General features: G+C 38.7%; 1 protein-coding gene across 1 annotated transcript in view; it reads left to right on the forward strand.

The window, feature by feature from the left end:
• The window catches only part of LOC131649637 (uncharacterized), a gene marked incomplete at its 3' end in the record, with an annotated part of 45807 nt that extends 19217 nt beyond the window's left edge, over positions 1-26590 (forward strand). Inside the window, exon 2 of the mRNA XM_058919390.1 lies at positions 25682-26590. Coding sequence (XP_058775373.1) covers positions 25682-26590 — 909 coding nt within the window. The remainder of the gene's footprint in view (positions 1-25681) is intronic.
• Between the last annotated feature and the right edge of the window lie 859 nt (positions 26591-27449).

Here is a 27449-nt window from a genome sequence, read left to right on the forward strand (position 1 = left end):
CTGAATGCTATCCCTGTTTTTCCTGGTAAACATCAATCATATTCAAATGCACATGTTCATTCAAAATTATCATTGGGACGCTTACGTATTTAAAACAGAAAAAGTGAAAATAGTGATTTTGAGCCTAAGCTGCATTGATTTTTGAAAAAGAGCCATGATAGGCTGGTTAGCACAGGGAGACAACAATCCTAGAAGTAGGAAATTGTCAGAAAGTTTTGGAAAATATTTATGAAGATAAATAGCTATGTGAAAACGATCCAGTCAAGTTTCAACTCTGCTATTGCCAATCTGTCTTCGAGCATCTCATCCCTCACTTGTTGGAAGAAAGTGATTGGACTGACCGGTGTCTTTGAGGTGTTGAATCTTGATGGTGAGTAGGCAGCTGAACGGAACACAGTTGTATGCTTCATTCCCTAACTTTTGCCTAGGCTGCCCTTTTAGGTTTTCAGCCTACCGGGATAGTATTTGTTTAGTCTCTATTTTTTGCCTGGACCGCCCTTTCGGGTTTTCAATCCACCGAGACGCTCATTTTTTTTTGCCTAAGTTGCCCTTTCAGGTTTTCAACTTAGCGAGCTGTTTTTTTTTTTTAAGCGAAGTATTTTTTGACTATGTCAGCATTCACAGGGTGTGGGAAATCCTCGCCATCCATGGTGGTAAGCAACATGGCGCCGCCGGAGAATATTTTCTTGATTATGAATGGTCCCTCGTAGGTGGGAGTCCATTTGCCTCTGGGATCACCTTGTGGTAAGATGATGCGTTTGACAACCAAGCCACCAGTTTGGTATGCTTGACTTTTGACTTTTTTGTTGAAGGCTTTGATCATACGCTTTTGGTATAGCTGACCATGACAAATAGCTGCGAGCCTTTTCTCATCAATCAAGTTTATCTGGTCCAACCGTGTTTGAATCCAATCGTCTTCGTCTAGATTGGCTTCTTTCATAATCCTTAGGGAAGGAATCTGAATTTCAATTGGAAGAACTGCCTCCATACCATAGACTAAGGAGAATGGAGTTGCCCCTGTTGAGGTACGCGCAGATGTGCGATAACCATGAAGAGCAAAAGGCAACATCTCATGCCAGTCTTTGTAGGTTACTGTCATTTTTTGTATGATTTTCTTGATGTTTTTGTTGGCAGCTTCCACCGCGCCGTTCATCTTTGGTCGATATGGAGAAGAATTATGATGTTTGATCTTGAACTGTGTGCAAAGTTCAGTAATCATTCTGTTGTTTAGATTTGTGCCATTGTCCGTGATAATCCGTTCAGGGATGCCGTACCGACAAATGAGATTGTATTTGATGAACCGGGCCACCACATTCTTGGTAACAGAAGCAAATGAAGCTGCTTCTACCCACTTTGTGAAGTAGTCAATAGCGACCAGGATAAAGCGATGTCCGTTGGAGGCAGTAGGTTTGATTTCTCCAATCATATCAATACCCCACATTGCAAAAGGCCAAGGAGCCGTCAGGACGCTTAATGGAACTGGAGGTACATGTACTTTGTCAGCGTATATCTGGCATTTGTGACATGTTCGGGAGTGATGATGGCAGTCTGTTTCCATGGTAGACCAGTAATAACCTGCTCTCAGGATCTTTTTAGCCATTGTATGTCCACTGGAATGAGTACCGAAGGTACCATTGTGTATTTCTTCCATGATCTGTTCCGCTTCCTTCTTGTTTACACAGCGAAGTAAAGTCGAGTCATGGTTGCGTTTGTATAGGGTTCCATTGCTTAGAAAGAATTTGGCAGCAAATCTCCTTAGAAACTTTCTGTCATTAATGGATGCCCCTTCAGGGTACTCCTGAGCTTCGAGATATCTTTTTACTTCATGGAACCATGGTTTTTCCTTGGTTCCTTCGGTATTGATCTCATTGCAATAGGATGGTTCATCTTGCCTGTAAATGGTGATCATAGGCGCCTCGTTGTCCCACCTGACTTTGAACATGGATGACATGGTAGCTAAAGCATCAGCTAGTTGATTTTCCTCGCATGGGATGTGTTCGAAAGTGATTTCTTCGAAGTAAGGAATCAAACTCAGCACATATTCTTTGTAAGGAAATAGATTCGGGTGCTTCGTGTCCCATTCCCCTTTGACTTGGTAAATTACCAAGGCCGAGTCTCCGTAGACTTCCAGGAATTTGATTCTTAGATCGATTGCAGCTTTAAGACCCAGAATACATGCTTCGTATTCGGCTATATTGTTAGTGCAATTGAAGCATAATCTGGCAGTGAACGGTGTGTAACTTCCTGCGGGGGAAATGATCACAGCTCCGATGCCATTGCCAAGTGCATTAGAAGCTCCGTCAAAAACCATAGTCCACCGGGATCCTGGCTCGGGTCCTTCTTCTGGTCCTGATTGTTTGTAGTCATTGACTAGCATAATGTCTTCGTCTGGGAAGTCAAAGTTCAATGCTTGATAATCATCCACTGCTTGATGAGCCAGATGATCAGCTACCACACTTCCTTTGATTGCTTTTTGTGAAGTGTATTGAATGTCATATTCTGTTAAGATCATTTGCCATCTCGCTATTCTTCCAGAGAGAGCAGGTTTTTCGAACACGTATTTGATGGGATCCATCTTGGAGATTAGGAAAGTGGTGTGATTTAGCATGTACTGTCTTAGCCGGCGAGCTGCCCAAGCTAAGGCACAACAAGTTTTTTCGAGTAGTGAGTATCTTGTTTCACAATCGGTAAACTTTTTGCTAAGATAGTAGATTGCGTGCTCCTTTCGGCCGGATTCGTCATGTTGTCCTAGTACACACCCCATTGAGTCTTCTAACACAGTTAGGTACATTATCAGAGGTCTGCCTTCCACAGGTGGCAACAAGATTGGAGGTTTTTGGAGATATTCTTTGATTTTGTCAAAGGCTAACTGGCATTTGTCATTCCACCTTTCCACTTGATCTTTCTTCAACAGTTTGAAGATCGGCACACAAGTAGTAGTCATGTGGGCAATAAATCGGGCGATGTAATTTAGACGTCCCAAGAATCCTCTGACTTGTTTCTCGGTACGAGGTATAGGCATTTCTTGAATGGCTTTAACCTTGGCGGGATCAACCTCAATACCTTTGCTGCTGACGATGAAACCTAAGAGTTTGCCGGATCTTACTCCAAAGGTACACTTATTTGGGTTCAGTCGCAACTTGTATTTCTTGAGTCTGTCAAACAACTTGTGTAAATGACCCAAATGTTCTTCCTCGGTGTTGGATTTTGCAATCATGTCATCGACATACACCTCTATTTCTTGAGGAATCATATCATGAAATAGCGATACCATTGCACGTTGATAGGTTGCTCCTGCGTTTTTCAGACCAAAGGGCATTACTTTGTAACAAAAGGTTCCCCAGGGTGTTGTGAAGGTTGTTTTTTCCATGTCTTCGGGTGCCATCTTGATTTGATTGTACCCTGAGAATCCGTCCATAAAGGAGAATACCTTGCATTGTGCGGTATTGTCAACCAGTACATCGATGTGTGGTAAAGGGAAATCATCTTTGGGACTTGCCCGGTTCAGATCTCTGTAGTCCACGCACATTCTGACTTTCCCGTCTTTTTTAGGTACAGGGACGATGTTAGCTATCCAAGGAGGATAACTTACAACTTTTAGGAATCCGGCATTGAACTGTTTTTCAACCTCGTCTTTGATCTTTTTTGACATATCAGGCCTACTCCTTCGTAGTTTCTGTTTGACTGGAGTGCTACCTTCTTTGATTGGCAGGCGATGAACTACGATGTCCGTGTCAAGGCCTGGCATATCCTCATAGGACCAGGCGAATATCTCGACGTAGTCTCGCAGCATTTGAATCAGTCTTTGCTTGACGCTGTGTTCTAAATCAGCCCCTATTTTGACTTCTTTCTTTTCTTCGTTGCTGCCCAAGTTGATGACCTCAATTGGCTCATCGTGAGGCTGTATGGCCTTGTCTTCTTGTTCTAGCAGCCTTGCAAGTTCTCTTGGCACTTCACAATCTTCCTCACTTTCGTCCTCAGTTTGGTAGATCGGACTTTCAAAGTCATGACGGGCAATAGCAGAATCGTTGTTGACTGGATCCAGAGTGTATGTGAATCTGCATGTTAATTATGTGAGTATGTGTGAAGAAAAAACATAGTTATTTGAAAGCGAAGAAAGAAGGAAAAAGGATCACAAAATTTAAATATGCAAGCGTCCCATGATTTTATTGAATGCACATGATCATGATATGATAAGCCCTTATAGAAGGACCGGTGTGCTAAGGCACACGGCTTTCAAGCTCATGGTTCGATTGTTCAGGAACCATTTTTATCTTTGCACAATATACACAAAGAAAACAGGAAATGGCATTTACTCCTGGTCAAAGGAGATCACATCCTCAGCTTTCCAGTTGTTCAATCCACTGTTGTGAGCAGGGGGTACCCAGCTGTTCCAGTTGCAGTTGTCTTTTTCATCTTCCACAGCATTGATTTCATTAGTGGGAAAATGAGCCGGTGATCCTTTGGGATAAGGGATATACTCTGCTGGATACGAGAGCCCAGGCTGAGATATCTCTGTTGGCTGAGCGAGATGCTCGATAAGGCCGTCCCATGCAGTCGGGATGATGTTTTGAATAGAGACTTGTGCATCTTGATGAGGAGTGTATGCTGACAGAAAGCAACCCTCGTTATTTGGTATTTCCCTGGCTTCTTCGAAAGCGAAATTGTCATCGTAATGTTCATCCCATCCAGTTGGGATAATGTCCTTCATAGCAATTTGTGAGCATGGAGGAGCGGAATATTTCACCATATAGTCATATTTGCCGCTGGGTTCTCCTAGCGTGTCCCATACTTCTTTGGGTGGATTTTGATATTGCTCAGTGACGGGACTTGTGAAACTTTCGTCATTTCCAATTTGATCACCCCATCCAGTCGGGGTAAGGTCTTCCATAGCAATATAAGAATTCTGAGGTGCGGCATACTGATAGTTATACCCGCCGTTTGGTTCTCCCACAGCATCCCACATTCCCATGGAAATGGGTGGAATCTCATCTGGATATGGCTGAATGATATGGTTCAAGAACACTCCTTCATCTTCAATAGCGTTTACTTCTTGGCTGACGAAGTGTGACATTAATCCTCCAGAACGGGGACCTTGATCATTCTTTTGATTTTCACTATCATAGCCCAGACCTAGCTTGTCAGACTTGTAGGGTATATCGGGAAGCTGTCCCCATACTGTGCAATCACCCTGTTCAATCATGGCTTTGGCATCTTTGAGAGAAGCCATAGCTGTAGTTGGAGTAGCAGGAATATGCTTGGTGGTAGAGACATCTGGGGAGACCACCTCAAATGATTGGCATGGAGTTTCGATGAATTCGTCCTCCAACTCAACATATTTGGAATTGCTTAGGTGACTAACCACATATTCCTCTTCGCCATAGACTGTGACAATCTTTCCTTTTACTGGATATTTTAACTTCTGATGCAGGGTAGAAGTTACAGCGTTTGCCCCATGTATCCAAGGGCGTCCAAGTAAACAGGAGTAGGCTGGGTGAATTTCCATTACGTAAAAGATAGAATCAAAGATTTGAGAACCCACTCTGATTGGGAGATTCACTTTTCCGTATACCGTTCTGGTTGACCCGTCAAAGGCTCTTACCACAACATCACTTGGTTGTAACACAATTCCTTCGAAGTCAAGCTTTTCTAGTACTGTTTTCGGTAACACGTTCAGAGAAGAACCGTTATCTACTAGCACATGAGATAGAGTGGTGCCATTACATTCAATGGAGATATGTAAGGCTTTGTTGTGATTTTTTCCAGCAGGGGTTAGATCCACATCGGAGAAACCGAGACCATTGCTCACGGTTAGATTGGCAACACAATTCTCAAATTGGTCGACTGAGATCTCTTGAGGCACATGCGCAGCTTTGAGGAACTTCATCAGAGCTTTGGCATGAGCTTCTGAATATTTTAGCAGAGATAGCATTGAGATTTTTGAAGCAGTGTGCCCCAGTTGCTCAACAATATTGTAATCACTCTTGCAGATGATTTTCAATATTTCCTCCATTTCTTGCTTTGATGGATCCTCAGCAGTGATCTCCACCGGGGTTTGAACTTGTTCAACTTGTGGCTCTTTGCCTCGAGCGTTAACATTTTGATTAGGAACTGGGACTCGGACTGGACCAGCAGCAACATTTGGAGAAATTTCTGGTGAAAAGATTCTTCCACTTCTCGTGATCTTGCTGGTACCCACAATATTACCCACAGTTGGAGTAGATAACTTTGCGGTCTCTTCAGTCGAGGTACTCTGCTTAACTCCATGAACATAAACATTAGTGTCATATCCCCATGGGACAGCTTTGTCTGAGGAGTATGGAAATGGAGTTGGACTAGCAATGACTACTGATGCCACTTTGAGTGTAGCAGAAATTTTGAATGGAGCCTTGGCAGAGATTTTGAATGGTAAGCTGGAGATCACTGAGGCATCCTCTATTCTCATCCCGTTTGTAAAGACTTCGCACAGCACGTCCATAGAAGGGAGCCTCTCAAACATAATGATACGGCGATCCATCCATTTTTGAATTCCCATCCTCAGATTTTCACAACCATTGGGCAGGCAGGAGCAGTAAAAGCAGTCGGGGTCACACCCTGGAAAGTAACCAGCTCGGATTAGCTTTCCTTTGACTCCGCAGAGTGGAGTTGATAATTCGTTCACATCATAGATGTAAACAGTGTCCAGGATAGCGTTGACAGTTTTGTCATGCTTTGGCATAGGTGTTGTGATGACATTTGGAGTTTCTGGAGGATCGAACTCAATTTCCCCAGCATCTATCATATCTTGTATTTTATTTTTCAGGGCCCAGCAGTGATCTGCGTCATGTCCTGGACAGTTTGAGTGATAAGCACATGTCGCATCAGGGCGATAATTCGGAGAGGAAGTGCTGACATTCTTTGGAGGACCTCTTAAGGTGATCAGATCTGCTTTTAGCAAGTGCTGCAATGCCTGAGAGATTGGCATGTTGATTCTGGTGAAATTTCTTCTTGGTGCATCTGGTCGATGCGTATATTTTGGCTGTTGATCTTTTTGAGGTGCAGATGCGGAGATCAGAACTGCCCCTACAGATTGATGCTGCTCACTTTTGCGACTTTTCTGAATTTGTGTTGCATTGACCTCATTTCTCCCGCTGATGGGCCTTTTTGTAGTACCAGAGGAGGAACCTATTTGAATTTTTCCATTTTGAATGCCACTTTCGACACGTTCTCCGGTCAGTATCAAGTCAGTGAAACCTGATGATGAGCTTCCCAGCAAATGGCTATAGAAAGGGCCAGTTAAAGTGCCCATGAACATGTCGACTAGTTCGCGATCAGATAAGGGTGGTTGAACCCTTCCAGCCATATCTCTCCACTTTTGTGCATATCCTTTGAAACTTTCTTTTGGTCCCATAGACATGCCCCTTAGTTGAGTACGGGTTGGCGCAAGATCAGCATTGTATTGGTACTGTTTGTAAAAAGCAGCAGCTAATTCTTCCCAAGTATGAACCTTGGTATTTTCCAGCTGATAGTACCACTCGAGTTGTGTACCCGACAGACTTTCTTGGAAGAAGTGAATCCACAATTTGTTATCCGTTGTATGAGGTTGTATCTTCCTCACATAGGATCTCAGATGTAGTTTCGGGCAAGAAACTCCATCATATTTTGCAAAGACAGGAACTTTGAATTTTGGAGGGATAACAACATCCGAGATGAGTCCTAGATCATTGAAATCTAAGCCAGGTATTTTTTGTATCTCCATAGCTTTCATACGGTCTTCCAGCTGTTGGTATTTTTCATCATCCGGTTCGTCCCCAAAATGATCATTTTCTTCATTTGAAGAGAGAGAGAGGGTTTAGCAGAACCCTGGTTGCTTTGATTGTCTTCTTGTTCATCATCACCGACTGTTTCAGGGATCGGTGGCTTTTTGAACTTTTTGACTGGGATTTTGATCTTCCTTTTCAGGTGACTCAAGCCTACAGATCCTTTGGGCTTCTTTTTCTTCTTGATTATCAGGGCTTTCAGTTCTTGTTGCCCCTTTGCCAGTTCCAGAATTTCCACTTGAACTTGGGCATTCTGTGCCTCGAGGTTCTTGATGCTCATTTCAGATTCCATCTCTTCTGACTGAAATAAACAGCGAGAAGATGAGAAATCCGTCATGTGAACCTGTTATGCAATGTGTATGACTGGATGCCATGTGTATGCAATGTATGAAATGTATGTGCAATGTATATGAATGCAATGTATGAAATGTATATGCAATGCATGAAGTGAAATGTGTGTGCAATGTTTCAAGGATCTTAGAGTTTAGATTTGTTAAAGAAGAAACAAACGTTAGTTAATCAATTTATTTCTTTTTTTTGCTTCTTTTTTCTTTGCCTCATTTGGGCTTACAAGACAGAAATAAAATAAATGATCCTTCAGGTCTCCCGTGGACGCTTTCTCTTTGCCCCCAGGAATGTGTTGATCTGCTGTTCTTCTTGAAGCTGTCCGGTGAGCTCCAATATCCTTCTCTCATAGTCTTGACAGTATGATTTGAAGGTGTCTCTTTCCTCTTTGAGTTGAACCCAAGATTTTTGCAACTCTTCTAGGTCAGTTGGCATGTCCGGGTGTAGAATAACTTGAGGTTCATATCCTTCGACCTCTGGTTCAATAGTCACTGGTAGAACAGCGGGATATGGCATAAGGAGTTTTTGAGCATGAGTGCGGACCCATCTGAGGTAGGGTTCCATAGGAATAGAATTCCATTGTGTGGACCTCCAATTTTTTAATCCCGGGCCATACCTCTGATCTGTAGAGATACGTGAACTGACTCTTTTTTATCGCTTAATGCTTTCGCATTTTTGAAAATTCACAGAGTCGCCACCGACCTTTTATTTTATCCAATGAAGGAAAGGTTTATAAAAGAAACAGAAAAAAGACCTTTAAGAAATTCTGGGTAAGGGGGTAGGTTATACAAAGGGAAGGTGTTAGCACCCTTTGTATCCATGGTTATCCATGGGCTCTTAAGTTTGCTTAGCTCACTTGTTTTTCGATCACTTTTCAATTGTTCTGAAATTGCTCATATGTGGTTTCAAATGCTTTTGTAAATTGAATTTTGTAATGATCCGTGTGTGGATGTATACAAAATGCTTGTTTATCTTTCGAAAGATGTTTTGAAAAGATCGTTAACTTTGTAATAATGCGTGTTTGGATGTATACAAAGTATTGTCTTTTTTGAAAGTTTTGTTTTGAAATACAACAGTGTATGAGAATTTTGTTTGTTTTGATTTGAGCAAGCAAACTAGGAGGTCTACCCTGAGTTGTAAGGTCTTTATCCTATTTCCTTTAAAAATCTATCCTTTCACCGGATATAAACGCAAGGTTCGATTTTGTACTCAAAACAGTAGAATTTTGACTTTTGATTTTGAAAAGAATGAGAAGGGATTACCTTAAGAGGTGCAAGTGTGATTGTGATTGGATTCAGATATTTTATCTTTGAAGTTAGTGATCTAACGGTTCAATTTTATCTTTGACATACACGCAGTTTATATTTGCTGGAAAGTAAAATGCGGAAATGTAAAGTGCGGAAAGTAAATCTACGCTATTACATCGATTGTGCAGGAAATGTAAACTAGCCTATTTACATGAATTTGACATCCTATACATTTATCTAGGAATTTAAATTGCAAGAAAAATAAAAGGCCTGTTTTTGGATTTTTATGATTGATTTTAATTATAATTAATGCATGATTAATTAAATTAAAATGAAGAAAAAGATGAAAATAGATTTAAACCTAGAAATTAAGTTTAAAATATGTACAAAATATTTGTTAATTAATTTTAAACAAAACTAATTTTTTTTGGAATTTTTGGAATTGATTTAAGTTAATTAAAACATAATTATGTAAATAATTATACAAATAATTAAAACTTAAAAAGAAAATTATTCAAAATATGTACAAAATTAGTTTATAATATATAAACAATATTTTATATAAAGAACAAATTTTTTTATGATTTTTTGATTGGTTAGAATAATTAAAAAGCAAATATATAAATATATACTAATTAATTATGCAAAATATTGAAATTTTAAAGAAAAATAAAATATTTTTATTTCAGAAAATAATATATTATTTTAGAAGTCTAAAAATATTTTTTGTGTATTTTTTGGATTTTTAAAACTATTTTTAATTAATTTAACAAAGAAATTAAAATAAAATAGAAAATAAAATAGAAAATAAAAGGATATTGATCCTGTGTGGTTTGATTGAGGGAGTATGATGTGCACGCGCGTTCTGAAGCATTGGATGAGCTGTTAAGCAAGATCAGGTGGTCCAGAAATTGAGGCACGTGGTATACGTTACACCTGCAAAACACTGGATTAGTGGAAAGTTTAAAAAAGTACGCGCGCTGCTGAACCAATAGGAGGAAGACACGTCTTCGTCTTCAACCTTCAGACAAGGCCTTTAACAGCGCTTTTGTAAAAAAGCGCTATAGTAAGTGAGCCCTAATTCTGCAAAATAACGAATAGGGGTAAACAAGCAAATAAATTTGGCGCGATGGTACCATTCAACTCGTTTTGTCCATACGAATCTAATGGTACTATTTAGAACCTCTAATTTTGCCTAATTTGGAAAGCCCTAATTTTGAAGCTATGAACCCTAAAATGGTAGTTTCGTTTACACGTGTTCAAACTTCAATTAAGTTTCCAGAAATGATCTACACCTCAAACCAAACTTAATAGTATGTCTACATCTTGTTAAGCATGTGTGAATAACCAGATACGAATTGATTTTAGTTTGAACAAATTTGGACCTGTATAGCTCGATTCAGTGAGCTTCAAGGCTTGTAATTGATTGGGATAGTTTCAGTGATGTTCAAGGAAGGTGTCTGAATGCTTAGTTTGTATTGAAATGGACTGAAATTACAAATTCGAATTTGAATTTTCTTTGAAACTTTTCAAGTGATTACAAGTGTGTATGAGCTAAGCTTTGCTTCTGAACTTGCCCCCTTTTTCTGTTACTGAACTATGATAGCTTATTTATAAGCATTGAGTGCTTAGAATTGAAGCTAATATGCAACTAGTTGCCTTTGTTGAAATCTTGCATTTTTAATATTAAAAAAGCTTTGAATTCTTGACCAAGTCCCCTTGCCTTCAATGCACCTGCCTTGCTCTTCAATTCTCTGCAGAAAGGTAGAGATTCCTTGGGTGAGTCATGCTTGGAAGTTAAGCTACCATTTATCCATCCATTTTTCTTTTAATTTAATCTTAAAATAAGACAAAATTATGCCAAAAATGGATAAAAAAAGGTGTGGGCTTAGTCTTGGTCGTGGGAGGCCCATATCATCATGGAAATGATGTTTGAATGCTGAAAACTTGGCCCCATTTGGAAAAAATACATTTTTGAGCAATGTTGATTTCATGCATTTTCCCAAAATTTAGCCAACTTCAACAAGGTGTAAATCCTTCAATTTTTGTCATATGAAGGAGATCTTGCACTTTTTAGAAACCTCAAAGAGTCCTCTAACCAATGTCTTTGGTCTCATGTCAAAATGATTTTTGATGCTCCTTGTGTGTCCTTTTGAAAAAAGTGTCTTTTTGTTGACTTTGAAAATGACCTGTAATGTCTTTGATCATATTTTTCAAATGGTGAATCCAATGACCATGGGATCAATGGCATTTGAAAGATAATTGAATTTCCTTCAAGATGAGCTCTGGTTTGAATTTTTTGGATGAAGGATGAGAGAGTTATGATCAGTCAAAGTTGAGTTGACTTTTCAGGCAAAAACCCTAATTTTGAATCTTAGAGTTTTGTTGATTTTTGATCTTTCCTTGATGAATTATGATCATCCAATGATCAAATGATGAATCCTTTGACAAAATATGGACTTTGACAAAAAATTTCATTTTTGACTGTCTGTTGACTTTTTTGGTCAAACGGGTCGTCTGTTGACTGTTTGAGCTGCTGACGGTGCGTCTGAGTGAATTGAAGTTTGAAAATTTGTATGATGGTACTTTGAGATATATGGATGTGTATGAAATCCATTTGAGCTCTCAAAAACTTGTTGCTCCTGTAAAAACAAGAAAAACCCTGATTAGGGACTGTTTATGTAGGAGACAGTTAAACGTACCTGATTTTTGTGCAGTGTTGAGTTTCTGCTAATCGCGTGATATTCAGAAGACTTCTAGCACAAAAGATCTTGGAATTTTGAATTGTGAAAGATTGATTTGATTGATGGTACAAAACACTGAGAATTGTACTGCCAGCAGTTTGGCTGTCGACTGACTGTTCAGGTAGCAGTTAGAGTGAAAAATCAACAGTCAAAGTTAATTTTCTTCTTTTTTTTGTTGTTTTTGTTTTATGTTTTATGTGAAAAATGAAAGTTTATTTACATGACCTGTTAAAAACATAGACATAATAAATAACTAATATTTACGGTATGCGGGCAAAATTACCGATAATAACCCTGAAAATCATTTAATGCACAGAAATAGGAATTTTTGACTGGCAGAAAACACACAAAATATTATCTTAGTAATTAAGCAATATTATGACAAGTAATACAACATTTAATACTGACAGTACAAATATTACATACTATATTGAACAGTACGACGAATAAACGGTACATTTAAGAAATAAGAAATACGGCAAATTTTAAGAATGACGGTTAATGACCCATGCTATGAACAATAACATGTAGATGATTGGGAGTGCAACCATTGCAGGTCCACACTCTTCAGGACTATGCAGGCAGAAGAAAGTCATGATCACCGTAGCAATGGTGATGACTGTAAGAAACAGTGTCTCTATCCACTTTGCCATTCTTGTTAGGGAAGAAGAGAAAATAGATATGAGGTAGGAATTTGAAAGATGAGTTAGAATTTGATGTGAGATTTTATAGAAGAAAATGAGAGGTATTTATAGAATGGAAAGAAGGATAGAGACGTTGGGGAATGATGTGATTCCGTACAAAAGGAAAATTTGAGTGAAAGTAAGATTTGAAAGAAAGTGGAGATAGTGTTGGGAAAAAGAGAGATTTGATTTTTGAAAAAGAGATTTGAAAAGATTTTTGAAAATAATGGAATATAGTACAAAAATTAGTGGGAAACAAAAGATAATAATAATCTACTTGTTACCAGTACAGTCTGAGTTTCCTGATTCTGCGCCTGCAAAAAGATTTAACTCTGTACCAATTGTGTCAGTACTATTTATCTGTAAATAAATAAATTGCATGTGTGAAGTAATAAACAGTATTTGGCGTTTGCGTAAGAATAAATTCAACTGCAAGCCAAATTACTGTATAAGAAAAATTCTAAAAACTAAGTGTTTCATATGTCAGGATATTTGTTGAAATAAAAATCCATGATTATATGAGACTCTTAATTTTCAGATTGGAGTTTTCTTGAAAAAAGATGCGGGCAAATTTTGGGGTATAACACATTGCCCTAGAGTTTTGCTTTCTATTCTATAGACACTGCCCCATGCATGTATGAACCTTCGTCGGTGTCTATGAGAATCATTCTCGTAATCAAACACAATGCCATGGATAAACATGTCATGAGGACCGTTGCTCCTTGCATATCCGAATTGGCGTAGAGCTAAAGAGGGATTGTAAGTGATGCCTCCTTTGATGCCAAGGAGTGGCACATTAGGGTACTCTCCACAATGATCAATGATAGTAATGTCTCTTTGAAAGAAGTTGTTCCACCGGATATCTGAATGAGACAAAGACATAATCCTGCGAGACCATTGCATTCTTTGTTCATTTCTCAACACTGATCGGGGAAGATGAAATGTAAACCACCTAGCCAGTAGTGGTATACAGCACATGAGAGTTCCTCGTTTCTTCATGGTACGAGTGTGTAGAGAATGTAGAATGTCTCCCAGCAATGTTGGTACCGGGTTACGGTTTAGGAAAAGGTTGACGATGTGTACACTTATGAACTGGTCGGGATTTGGGAATAAAACCAACCCATAGATCAAAAGTGCCATAACTTCCTCAAAAGCTGGATAACTTTTGTTTTCTAGTAGTAGTCGAGCCTTTTCCAATAAGAACTTGGCAAGTAAACCCTTAACTCCACTCTTTGTTTCCCAATTGGACTCGATTTCTGATTTCCGCAGATGTAAAGTAGCAGCAATGACCTCAGGTTTTGGAATCCTTTCTAAACCAGTGAAAGGTAATTGATTTCGAACAGGTAATCCAATTAGTTCAGAGAATTCTTCCAAAGTGGGTACCAACTGGTAATCAGGAAAGGTAAAGCAATGATGTTCAGGGTCAAAGAACTGGAACAGGACCCGTATCATGTCTTCTTCAAATTTTGAGGTAACTAAATGGAGTAGGTGACCATGCCTTTCAGTGAATTGAACATTCCTGGGGAATTCTGACACTAAGTCTTTTAGTTCAGATGGTACCGTTGAGATGTTGATTCGGATGTAATCTTTGGTGGCGGGAGCCATTACCTGCAAAAACAAAGGTAAACTCTTTGATCCTTGAAGTGTTTGGTGCAAAAAAATGATATGCTTATGATGCAAACATGTGGCACACAAAAACAAATCAAACAATAGCCTTAGGTTTAAAGGCTTGCATGGAGCTGATAGGTGATACCCTCCCCACTGAAGTTGAGTTGGTTAAAACCTGTCCTAGAATAGTATTCGGGTTCTATGATCCTTGGAAGTAACATCTCAATACGGCGCTCGAGCGGCCGATCAAAATATTCCTCGAGGATAACTAACTTCGATCAATTTCAAAGCTAGCCACTTAATAGGCCATAAGTCAAGTTCAACTAAAAAGGTTCTAAGACAAATTAGTGTTTAATGACATTTTGGAAGCCTAATATACTCCTTGATCGTTTTCAAGGGACATCAGTATAAACCAAAGTATCGCACTAATGATGACTACCAGATCAACCGTATCGGTACATGCCGTACAGTTTCCTTGGTCTATTGTCATATACTTAAGGTATCTCGAGATTCGGGTTAGAATCTTTCACACAAGCAAAATACCCAAACAAACCTTTGAAAGATAGAGCAATCAAGTCAAACAATTGAAAACATCGACCTATTCTCTTAAGGTAACCCCTTTTGAAAACATTTTGTTTTTTGAAAGTGACTCCCCAGCAGAGTCGCCAGTTCTGTGGACCTCCGTTTTTAAATCCCGGGCCATACCTCTGTTCTGTAGAGATACGTGAACTGACTCTTTTTTATCGCTTAATGCTTTCGCATTTTGAAAATTCACAGAGTCGCCACCGACCTTTTATTTTATCCAATTAAGGAAAGGTTTATAAAAGAAACAGAAAAAAGACCTTTAAGAAATTCTGGGTAAGGGGGGTAGGTTATACAAAGGGAAGGTGTTAGCACCCTTTGTATCCATGGTTATCCATGGGCTCTTAAGTTTGCTTAGCTCACTTGTTTTTCGATCACTTTTCAATTGCTCTGAAATTGCTCATATGTGGTTTCAAATACCTTTGTAATTTGAATTTTGTAATGATCCGTGTGTGGATGTATACAAAATGCTTGTTTATCTTTCGAAAGATGTTTTGAAAAGAACGTTAACTTTGTAATAATCCGTGTTTGGATGTATACAAAGTATTGTCTTTTTTGAAAGTTTTGTCTTGAAAAACAACAGCGTATGAGAATTTTGTTTGTTTTGATTTGAGCAAGCAAACTAGGAGGTCTACCCTGAGTTGTAAGGTCTTTATCCTATTTCCTTTAAAAATCTATCCTTTCATCGGATATAAACGCAAGGTTCGATTTTGTACTCAAAATAGTAGAATTTTGACTTTGATTTTGAAAAGAATGAGAAGGGATTACCTTAAAAGGTGCAAGTGTGATTGTGATTGTATTCAGATATTTTATCTTTGAAGTTAGTGATCTAACGGTTCAATTTTATCTTTGACATACACGCAGTTTATATTTGCTGGAAATTAAAATGCGGAAATGTAAAGTGCGGAAAGTAAATCTACGCTATTACATCGATTGTGCAGGAAATGTAAACTAGCCTATTTACATGAATTTGACATCCTATACATTTATCTAGGAATTTAAATTGCAAGAAAAATAAAAGGCATGTTTTTGGATTTTTTATGATTTATTTTAATTATAATTAATGCATGATTAATTAAATTAAAATGAAGAAAAAAGATGAAAATAAATTTAAACCTAGAAATTAAGTTTAAAATATGTACAAAATATTTGTCAATTAATTTTAAAACAAAACTAATTTTTTGGAATTTTTGGAATTGATTTGAAATTGATTTAAGTTAATTAAAACATAATTATGCAAATAATTATACAAATAATTAAAACTTAAGGATAAAATTATTCAAAATATGTACAAAATTAGTTTATCATATGTACATAATATTTAACATAAAGAACAATTTTTTTTATGATTTTTTGATTGGTTAGAATAATTAAAAAGCAAATATATAAATATATACTAATTAATTATGCAAAATATTGAAATTTTGAAGAAAAATAAAATATTTTTATTTCAGAAAATAATATATTATTTTAGAAGTCTAAAAATATTTTTTGTGTATTTTTTGGATTTTTAAAACTATTTTTAATTAATTTAACAAAGAAATTAAAATAAAATAGAAAATAAAAGGATACTGATCATGTGTGGTTGGATTGAGGGTCCATGATAAGGATTGTTTGATCTGGCGCGTTGGATGATTCATTAAATGAGATCAGATGGTCCAGAAATTGAGGCACGTGGTGATCAGTACACCTGCAAAGCACAGAATTAGAGGAAATTTTAAAAAGTACGCGCGCTGGCTGTCCAATGAGGTGGGGACACCTCATCATCTTCAACCTCTCGCTAGGGCCTTTTACAGCGCTTTTATGAAAGAGCGCTGTAATTGATGAGCTTCAGACCTGCAAAATAACGAATAGGGGTAAACGTGCAAAGAAATTTGGCGCGATGGTACCATTCAACTCGTCTGATCCATACGAACCTAATGGTACTACTTAGAACCTCTAATTTTGCCTATTTCAGAAAGCCCTAATTTTGAGATGAAGAACCCTAAAATGGTAGTTTCGTGTATACGTGTTCAAACTCCAATTAAGTTTCCAGAAATGATCTACACCTCAAACCAAACTTAATTATATGTCTACATCTTGCTAAGCATGTGTGAATAACCAGATACAAGTTGATTTAGGTTCGAACAAATTATGACCTGTATAGCTCGATTTAGTGAGCTTCAAGGCTTGCAATTGATTGGGATACGTTTATTGATGTTCAAGGAAGGTGTTTGAATATTTATTTTGTATTGAAATGGACTGAAACTTAAAATTCGAATTCCAAGTTTCTTTGAAAATTACAAGTTGTTACAAGAGTGCTATATGCTTATGAATGCTACTGAATTCGTCCTCTTTTTGTTACTGAAGTATGATAGTCTATATATAAGCATTGAGTGCTTAGAATTGAAGCTAAGAAGCATCTTAGTTGCCTTTGTGGAATTCTTGCATTTTTTATATTAAAAAGCTTTGAATTATTGACCAAGTCTTCTTGCCTTCAATGCACCTGCCTTGCTCTTCAATTCTCTGCAGAAAGATGAAGATTCCTTGGGTGAGTCATGCTTGGAAGTTAAGCTACCATTTATCCATCCATTTTCCTTTTAATTTTAATCTTAAAATAAGATAAAATCGAGCAAAAAATGAATAAAAATGGTGTGGGCTTAGTCTTGGTCGTGGGAGGCCCATAATATCATGGAAATGATGTTTGAATGCTGAAAACTTGGCCCCATTTGGAAAAAATACATTTTTGAGCAATGTTGATTTCATGCATTTTCCCAAAATTTAGCCAACTTCAACAAGGTGTAAATCCTTCAATTTTTGTCATATGAAGGAGATCTTGCACTTTTTGGAAACCTCAAAGAGTCCTCTAACCAATGTCTTTGGTCTCATGTCAAAATGATTTTTGATGCTCCTTGTGTGTCCTTTTGAAAAAAGTGTCTTTTTGTTGACTTTGAAAATGACCTGTAATGTTTTTGATCATATTTTTCAAATGGTGAATCCAATGACCATGGGATCAATGGCATTTGAAATATAATTGAATTTCCTTCAAAATAAGCTTTGGTTTGAATTTTTTGGATGAAGGATGAGAGAGTTATGATCAGTCAAAGTTGAGTTGACTTTTCAGGCAAAAACCCTAATTTTGAATCTTAGGGTTTTGTTGATTTTTGATCTTTCCTTGATGAATTATGATCATCCAATGATCAAATGATGAATCCTTTGACAAAATATGGACTTTGACAAAAAAATTCATTTTTGACTGTCTGTTGACTTTTTTGGTCAAACGGGTCGTCTGTTGACTGTTTGAGCTGCTGACGGTGCGTCTGAGTGAATTGAAGTTTGAAAATTTGAATGATGGTACTTTGAGATATATGGATGTGCATGAAATCCATTTGAGGTCTCAAAAGCTTGTTTCTCCTGTAAAAACAAGAAAACCCTAGTCAGGGACTGTTTATGTAGGAGACAGTTAAGCGTACCTGATTTTTGTGCAGTGCTGAGTCTCTGCTAATCGCGTGATATTCAGAAGACTTCTAGAACAAAAATCTTGGAATTTTGAATTGTGAAAGATTGATTTGATTGATGGTACAAAACACTGAGAATTGTATTGTCAGCAGTTTGGCTGTCAACTGACTGTTCAGGTATTGACGTAGCAGTTAGAGTGAAAAATCAACAGTCAAGGTTAATTTTCTTTTTTGTTGTTTTTTGTTTTATGTGAAAAATGAAAGTTTATTTACATGACTTGTTAAAAAACACAGACATAATAAATAACTATTATTTACTGTTACCAGTACAGTCTGAGTTTCCTGATTCTGCGCCTGCAAAAAAGATTTAACTCTGTACCAATTATGTCAGTACTATTTATCTGTAAATAAATAAATAGCATGTGTGAAGTAATAAACAGTATTTGGCGTTTGCGTAAGAATAAATTCAACTGCAAGCCAAATTACTGTATAAGAAAAATTCTAAAAACTAAGTATTTCATATGTCAGGATATTTGTTGAAATAAAAATCCATGATTATATGAGACTCTTAATTTTCAGATTGGAGTTTTCTTGAAAAAAGATGCGGGCAAATTTTGGGGTATAACAGTAGCCTCCGAGACTTTTTGTCTCTTCGGATTTTAAAACAACTCATTTTATCCATGAGGTTCGAATTTTTGGGGTTGGTTCTCGGAGAGATCAGCCAAGTATCCAGTCCTGCCCTCAACAAAGTCAAGCCTCGTTTTGGACATTTCCGAATACTCAACCCACTCCGAGTGGAGTTATCAATGAGACTCGTAGGCGATTCGATTCCCCCCTGATCTCAAAGTTAACTCCCACACTTAGGGTTTAACACAACATAAAAACAACAGCAATGCATATAATATATAATCAAACATTTTAAATAAAACGTTCCATAAAAAAACAATGACAAAAAAATAAAACAAATAATTAAAATATTTATTATAAAGATGAACCTCCCCCAAACCCTAAAAATGGCAAGCTTGCCAAACCCTAAAGGTGCGCCATAAACCTAAACCATTAGCCACAAACCTAAACCCTCTCAAGCCTTAGGAGCATAATAATTAACCTAATGTGTTTCCCCAGCAGAGTCGCCAGCTGTAGCGACCTGCCCTAAAACTAAAATATTTAGAGTCGCCACCTATTTTGAAGGGCGAATAGGAAACCCTACGCAGTATAGAGATCGAGGTAAGTTATTATAATCAGGTCGAGGGAAGGTGTTAGGCACCCTCAACCCTTTCCTATTGGCTTTGAATCTAAGGGTCAAGTTTTATGGCTAATGTAACACCCTTCTAATACCCCGCATAAATAATAAATAATAATCAGAGTAAACATGAAAAAGGGCATTACAACTTCCAAATAATTAAACAATAATACTCATGTCATGCCATAAAAGAGAACGTCAACCAAATTTATTCAGATCATCATGTTTAACACAGCGGAATTATCTATAACATCTGAATAACAAACAGCCAAGTCACAGACTTAAGACGTTAACATAAAATCCATCCAAAATAAAAGTTTAACAAGTAACTCTAAACGACGCCCCCAGTGTTACACGACCAGAGCATGACACGGACCCAACTGACTCTAACGAACTACTTGACGAGCTAATCCTCACCAAGTACGAGAGCTACTCCTCAATCTGAAAAATAACAACAGTAAGGGTGAGTCTCATTCACATTTAACTAATGTTATAAGATATAGATAATAAAATATCATTTCACATGCCATTCACCCAATCACAGTTATGATCAGATTCAAACCATACAATCAGCAAGCAAACAACCAAATTAACACATATTATAACATTGGACAATCTTCCATTCATGTTATAATAGCAAAACAGCCTAATGCAATGCAACTACATGCACGTGGTACCAAAATCTGGGATAACCCAACTCACCGACCCACCATCGTCAAGGATACGGTAACACCCACTCACTAATTCCACACAATGGGAATTAGCTACCACTGATCCACCATCGTCAAGGACCAGCCACCAAATGATTATGAATGCATGCATCAACCATAACATGCTCATCACCCACATACATCGATCAATGTCATAATCATCAATAAAACACATATTTCATACCAACAATACATGCATAATAAACACCAGTTATAACCACGTCATCATACAGGTAAGACATTCATTAGTGAACCTATAAGCATATTCCACCACAAAAAATAAGATCGAGTATTTTAAAAATAATTCAAGCCACAACTCAAAACACCATTTGAGTATATAAATTATTTGATTAGCTTCACTGTACTCGAAACGGCACCAAAATCCGGCTTACGGTTTAAAAGTTACACGTTTTTAAACTTTTCAAACGGTCTGTCGCAACAACTAACAGCACGCGGCGCCACACACATTCGCGGCGCGGAACGAATCGGAACAACGCCTTCGCGGCGCAAATAAGGTTTCGCGGCGCGGAACGAGAAGAAACTACGCCTTCGCGGCGCGGCCATACTCTCGCGGCGCGTACTGAGCACAACAAAACTTCCTGGCCTTCTGCCAAGCAGTTCGCGGCGCCAACTCCTGGACGCGGCGCGAACTGGCGATTTCCAGCGCTCCGAATAGCAGAAACAGCCTGCGATTTCGTCCCTCTTTCACCGAATCACTACCAAACCAAACTCACTCCAACCAGATTTCGCATACAGTGAAATAACACACATTATAACACATTTATAATACATTCAACCGTCCAATTATCACCACACACGATCAATACAATTCATTATAAATCAATTCCCCAAAAAACCTAACATTTCTACAACCTAAGCATAACCCAATTGATCCGAATAACACGATCAAATTCTATCATACTACCTATAATCCCATAATAGAAGATAAACGGAAGAGTCCCCCCTTACCTGAAGGTTGATTCTTCGCTCTTCTTCGCGTCGCACTTCTTCGCTCTTCTCCTCTTTTCACGTTCAGACTTCTTTTCCCAAAACGCTGTAATTCTCTCTATTCCACAACTCCTTCTATTTTATGAAAATAAGCTTATCATTAGTAATGGGCTTCACCACTGACACCCCCTTCTACTACACGCGACCCTGGCCCATTAGCCTCATTATTTCCATTATTCTCAGTTAACTCAAATAATTCCAATATTTAATCCAAAAATTAATTAAATTAAATAAAGAATTTTATGGGGTGTTACAACTCTCCCCCACTAGAAAAGTTTTCGTCCTCGAAAACATACCTTAGGCAAAGAGTTCTGGGTAGGAGTCCTTCATCTGGCTCTCCAACTCCCACGTAACATTTCCACCGGCTGGTCCTCCCCAAGCTACTCTGACTAATGCTATCTCCTTGCCACGTAATTTTTTCACCTTCCGATCTTCAATCCTCATAGGTAAGGTTTCAACTGTCAGATTATCCTTTATCTGCACATCATCGACTTGGATCACATGAGATGGATCAGCAATGTACTTCCTCAACTGCGATACATGGAATACATCATGCAGATTCGCAAGTGTCGGTGGCAACGCAATGCGATACGCCACTTCTCCAACCCTCTCCATAATTTGAAACGGACCAATAAAACGCGGAGTCAACTTCCTTGACTTCAGTGCTCTACCAACACCAGTTGTAGGAGTCACCCTCAAGAACACATGATCTCCCTATTGAAATTCAAGTGTCCTTCTTCTTTTATCATGATAACTCTTCTACCGACTCTAAGAAGTCTTCATCTTCTCCTGAATCATCTTAATCCTTTCTGTTGTCTCCTGAACAATTTCCGGCCCAATCACAGCACTTTCGCCAGATTCATACCAACATAAAGGCGTTCTACACCTCCGACCATACAAAGCTTCAAACGGAGCCATACCAATACTCGAGTGAAAACTATTATTGTAAGTAAATTCGATCAAGGGTAGATAACTATCCCAAGCACCGCCCTTTTCCAACACGCAAGCACGCAACAAATCTTCTAGTGATTGAATAGTTCTTTCTGTCTGTCCATCCGTCTGTGGATGATAAGCAGAACTCAATCTCAGCTTAGTACCCAAAGCCTTCTGCAAACCTTCCCAGAATCTGGATGTAAACCTTGGATCTCTATCTGACACGATACTCGAAGGAATACCATGTAAACTCACTATCCTTTCAATATACAATTGAGCCAGCTTCTCCATTGGGTAATCCATTCTCATTGGTATAAAGTGAGCAGACTTTGTCAACCTGTCTACAATAACCCAAATAGCTTCACAATTCTTCACCGTCCTCGGCAAACCTGAAACAAAATCCATAGATATACTATCCCACTTCCATTCTGGAATAAATAACGGTTGCATAGCTCCATACGGTTTCTGATGCTCAATCTTCGACTTCTGGCAAGTCAAACAAGCATAGACAAATTCTGTAACACTCTATCTATTTTCATAATTTAATTTAATTAATTTAAATAAATTATGGGGAATTATTTGGAATTATGGAAGACTATGAGGAATTAAGCAATTGGGCTTGTGTTGTAGTTAGTAAAGAGAGGGTGCATTGGTAGGCCCTATTACTAATTAAAATAAGTTTATTTCAATTTTAATAAAATAGGAGGAGTTGTGGAATAGAGAGGGTTACAGCATTTTGGAAAAAAGAGTCTGAACGTGAAAAGAGAAGAGGAGTGGAGAAGGCGACGCGAGGAAGAACGAAGAATCAACCTTCAGGTAAGGGGGGACTCTTCCGTTTATCTTCTATTATGGGATTATAGGTAGTATGATAGAATTTGATCGTGTTATTCGGATCAATTGGGTTGTGCTTAGTTTGTAGAAATGTTAGGTTTTGGGAGGATTGATGCATAATGATTATATTGATCATGTATTGGTGATAATTGGATGGTTGAATGTATTATAATGTGTTATAATATGTGTTATTTCACTGTATGCGAAATCTGGTTGGAATGAGATTTGTATGGTAGTGATTCGGTGGAAAGGGGGACGAAATCGCAGGCTGTTTTCTGCTATTCGGAGCGCAGGAAATCGCCAGTTCGCGCCGCGTCCAGGAGTTGGCGCCGCGAACTGCTTGGCAAAAGGCCAGGAAGTTTTGTTATGCTCAGTACGCGCCGCGAGAGTATGGTCGCGCCGCGAAGGCGTAGTTTCTTCTCGTTCCGCGCCGCGAAACCTTGTTTGCGCCGCGAAGGCGTAGTTTCGATTCGTTCCGCGCCGCGAACGTGTGTGGCGCCACGTGCTGTTAGTTGTTGCGACAGGTCATTTTGGAAATGTTTAAAAATGTGTAACTTTTAAACCGTAAGCCGGATCTTGGTGCCGTTTCGAGCACAGTGAAACTAATCAAATAATTTATACAATCAAATGGTGTTTTTGAGCTGTGGTTTGAATCATTCTAAAAACAATCGATCTCATTTGTTGTGGTGGGATATGCTTATAGGTACACTAACGAATGTCTTACCTGTATGATGTTGTGGTTATAACTGGTGTTTTATTATACATGTATTGTTGGTATGAAATATGTGTTTTACTGGTGATTATGACATTGATCGATGTATGTGGGTGATGAGCATGTTATGGTTGATGCATGCATTCATAATCATTTGTGGCTGGTCCTTGACGATGGTGGATCAGTAGTAGCTAATTCCCATTGTGTGGAATTAGTGAGTGGGTGTTGCCGTATCCTTGACGATGGTGGGTCGGTGAGTTGGGTTATCCCAGATTTTGGTACCACATGCATGTAGTTGCATTGCATTAGGCTGTTTTGATGTTATAACATGAATGGAAGATTGTCCAATGTTATAATATGTGTTAATTTGGTTGTTTGCTTACTGATTGTATGTTTTGAATCTGATCATAACTGTAATTGGGTGAATTGCATGTGAAATAATATTTTATTATCTATATCTTATAACATTAGTTAAATGTGAATGAGACTCACCCTTACTGTTGTTATTTTTCAGATTAAGGAGTAGCTCTCGTACTTGGTGAGGATTAGCTCGTCAAGTAGTTCGTTAGAGTCAGTTGGGTCCGTGTCATGCTCTGGTCGTGTAACACTGGGGGCGTCGTTTAGAGTTACTTGTTAAACTTTTGTTTTGGATGGATTTTATGTTAACGCCTTAAGTCTGTGGCTTGGCTGTTTGTTATTCAGATGTTAAAGATAATTCCGCTGTGTTAAACATGATGATCTGAATAAATTTGATTGACGTTCTCTTTTATGGCATGACATGAGTATTATTGTTTAATTATTTGGAAGTTGTAATGCCCTTTTTCATGTTTACTCTGATTATTATTTATTATCTATTATTTATGCGGGGTATTAGAAGGGTGTTACAATAGTGGTATCAGAGCATTGTCGGTCGTTTGAGTCAGAGTCTTAGTGTCGGTTAATCCCTCGTATACGATTAGTGTAAGGTTGACACTGTCGATACTTCTTGTTCTAATAGATATTGTTTGATATTTAGCAGAACAATGGCCGGAAGAGGAGGAAGAAACGATGATGCTATCGCTGAGGCTCTGGGCATGATTGCTGGTGTGCTGGGAGGGAATGCCAATGGAGCTGGAATTGGTGCTGACAGGCAGCTGAATAGTTTTCAGAGGAACAACCCTCCGTTGTTCAAAGGCACTCACGATCCCGAAGGCGCCCAGAAGTGGTTGAAAGAGATTGAAAGGATCTTCCGGGTGACTGATTGTGACGAAAATCTGAAGGTGAGATATGGGGCTCACATGCTGTCTGAAGAAGCCGATGATTGGTGGATGGCTAGTAGGGACGAACTGCAAGCTGCAGGTGTTGCAATCACTTGGGCTGTGTTCAAGAGAGAATTCTTGCGGAGGTACTTTCCTGAAGATGTTAGAGGCAGGAAAGAGATTGAATTTTTGGAGCTGACACAAGGTAACATGACTGTGCCGGAGTATGCGTCTAAGTTTGTGGAGCTAGCAAAGTATTATGTCCACTACAATAATGATGAGGCTAGTGAATTCTCGAAGTGTGTTAAGTTTGAGAATGGTCTCCGCGATGAGATTAAACAGGGTATCAGATACCAGAGGATTCGCAGGTTTGTCGATTTGGTTGACTGCAGCCGAATCTTTGAAGAGGACAATATTAAGCTGAAGTCGTCGCACTCTCGCGAGTTAGTCGACAGGAAAGGGAAAAAGCATATGGATCGTGGTAAGCCGTATGGTAAGGGTAACCAGAAGGCTGGAGGTTGGAAGAAGCCTAGTGGGGGAGACTCTAGTGCTCCTATCAAGTGCTTCAAGTGTGGAGAACCTGGACATCGCATTCACGAATGCAAGAGTGAGGAAAAGAAGTGCTATAGATGTGGGAAGGCAGGTCACATTGCTATTGAGTGCAAAGGGAACACTGTAACTTGTTTCAACTGCGGGGAAGAAGGTCATATCAGTCCTAAGTGTCCCAAGCCGAGGAAGAATCAAGCTGGTGGTAAGGTATTCGCCTTATCTGGTTCAGAGACTACTCCAGATGATCGGTTGATTAAAGGTACGTGTTTTATCCATGGCACTCCTTTAATTGCAATAATAGATACTGGGGCAACTCACTCGTTTATTTCATTGGATTGTGTTAAACGACTGAATTTGGAAATATCTGAGATTAATGGAAGTATGGTCATTGACACTCCTGCGTCGGGTTCAGTGACTACTTCGTTCGCTTGTTTGAACTGTCCAATTGATATTTTTGGTAGAGAATTCGGAATGGACTTAGTGTGCCTTCCGTTGGAACAACTTGATGTTATCTTGGGTATGAATTGGTTGCAATTTAATCGGGTTCATATCAACTGTTTCACGAAAACGGTTATTTTCCCCGAAGATGTCATTGTCGAGGATTTAGCAATGACCGCTAGACAAGTGGATGAAGCCATGAAGGGCGGGGCCGCCGTGTTTATGTTGATTGCATCCATGGAAGTGAAGAAGAAAGCGGTGAGTAGTGATTTACCGGTAGTATGTGAATTTCCAGAAGTCTTTCCAGAAGATGTAAGAGAGTTACCGCCTGAGAGGGAGGTAGAATTTGCTATTGAACTAATCCCTGGGACTAGTCCTGTGTCGATGGCGCCGTATCGTATGTCGGCATCTGAATTAGCAGAATTGAAGAGTCAACTGGAAGAGTTACTGGAAAAAGAATTTATTCGTCCTAGTGTGTCACCGTGGGGTGCACCGGTGTTACTAGTGAAGAAGAAAGAAGGTTCAATGAGGTTGTGTGTGGATTACAGACAACTCAACAAGGTTACTATCAAGAATCGGTATCCCTTGCCAAGGATTGATGACTTGATGGATCAACTAGTTGGGGCATGTGTGTTCAGCAAAATTGACTTGAGGTCGGGATATCATCAGATTCGGGTGAAGACGGACGATATTCAGAAAACAGCATTTAGAACGAGGTATGGTCATTACGAGTATACAGTGATGCCATTTGGAGTAACTAATGCGCCGGGGGTTTTCATGGAGTATATGAATAGAATCTTCCATCCTTTTCTGGATCAGTTCGTAGTAGTATTCATTGATGATATTTTAATATATTCTAAGAATGAAAAAGAGCATGCGGATCATCTTAGAGTGGTATTGGAACTATTGAAGGAAAAGAAACTTTATGCGAAACTGTCAAAGTGTGAGTTCTGGTTAAACGAAGTGAGCTTTCTTGGGCATGTAATTTCTAAGGATGGTATTGCCGTTGACCCAACGAAAGTAGAAGCAGTGTCTCAGTGGGAAGCTCCGAGGTCAGTTTCCGAAATCCGTAGTTTCCTTGGTCTGGCGGGTTACTATAGAAAGTTCATTGAAGGTTTTTCAAAGTTAGCATTACCGTTAACTAAGTTGACTAGGAAGGGTCAAGTGTTTGTTTGGGATTCGAAATGTGAAGAAGGATTCCAAGAGTTGAAGAAGAGGTTGACTAGTGCGCCGATCTTGATTTTGCCGAATCCGGCGGAGTCTTTTGTTGTTTATTGTGATGCTTCGTTGTCAGGATTAGGAGGTGTACTGATGCAGAATCAACAGGTAGTCGCTTATGCGT

The sequence above is a fragment of the Vicia villosa genome, linkage group LG2, assembly GCF_029867415.1.
Source record: "Vicia villosa cultivar HV-30 ecotype Madison, WI linkage group LG2, Vvil1.0, whole genome shotgun sequence".
Classification (NCBI taxonomy): Eukaryota; Viridiplantae; Streptophyta; class Magnoliopsida; order Fabales; family Fabaceae; genus Vicia; species Vicia villosa.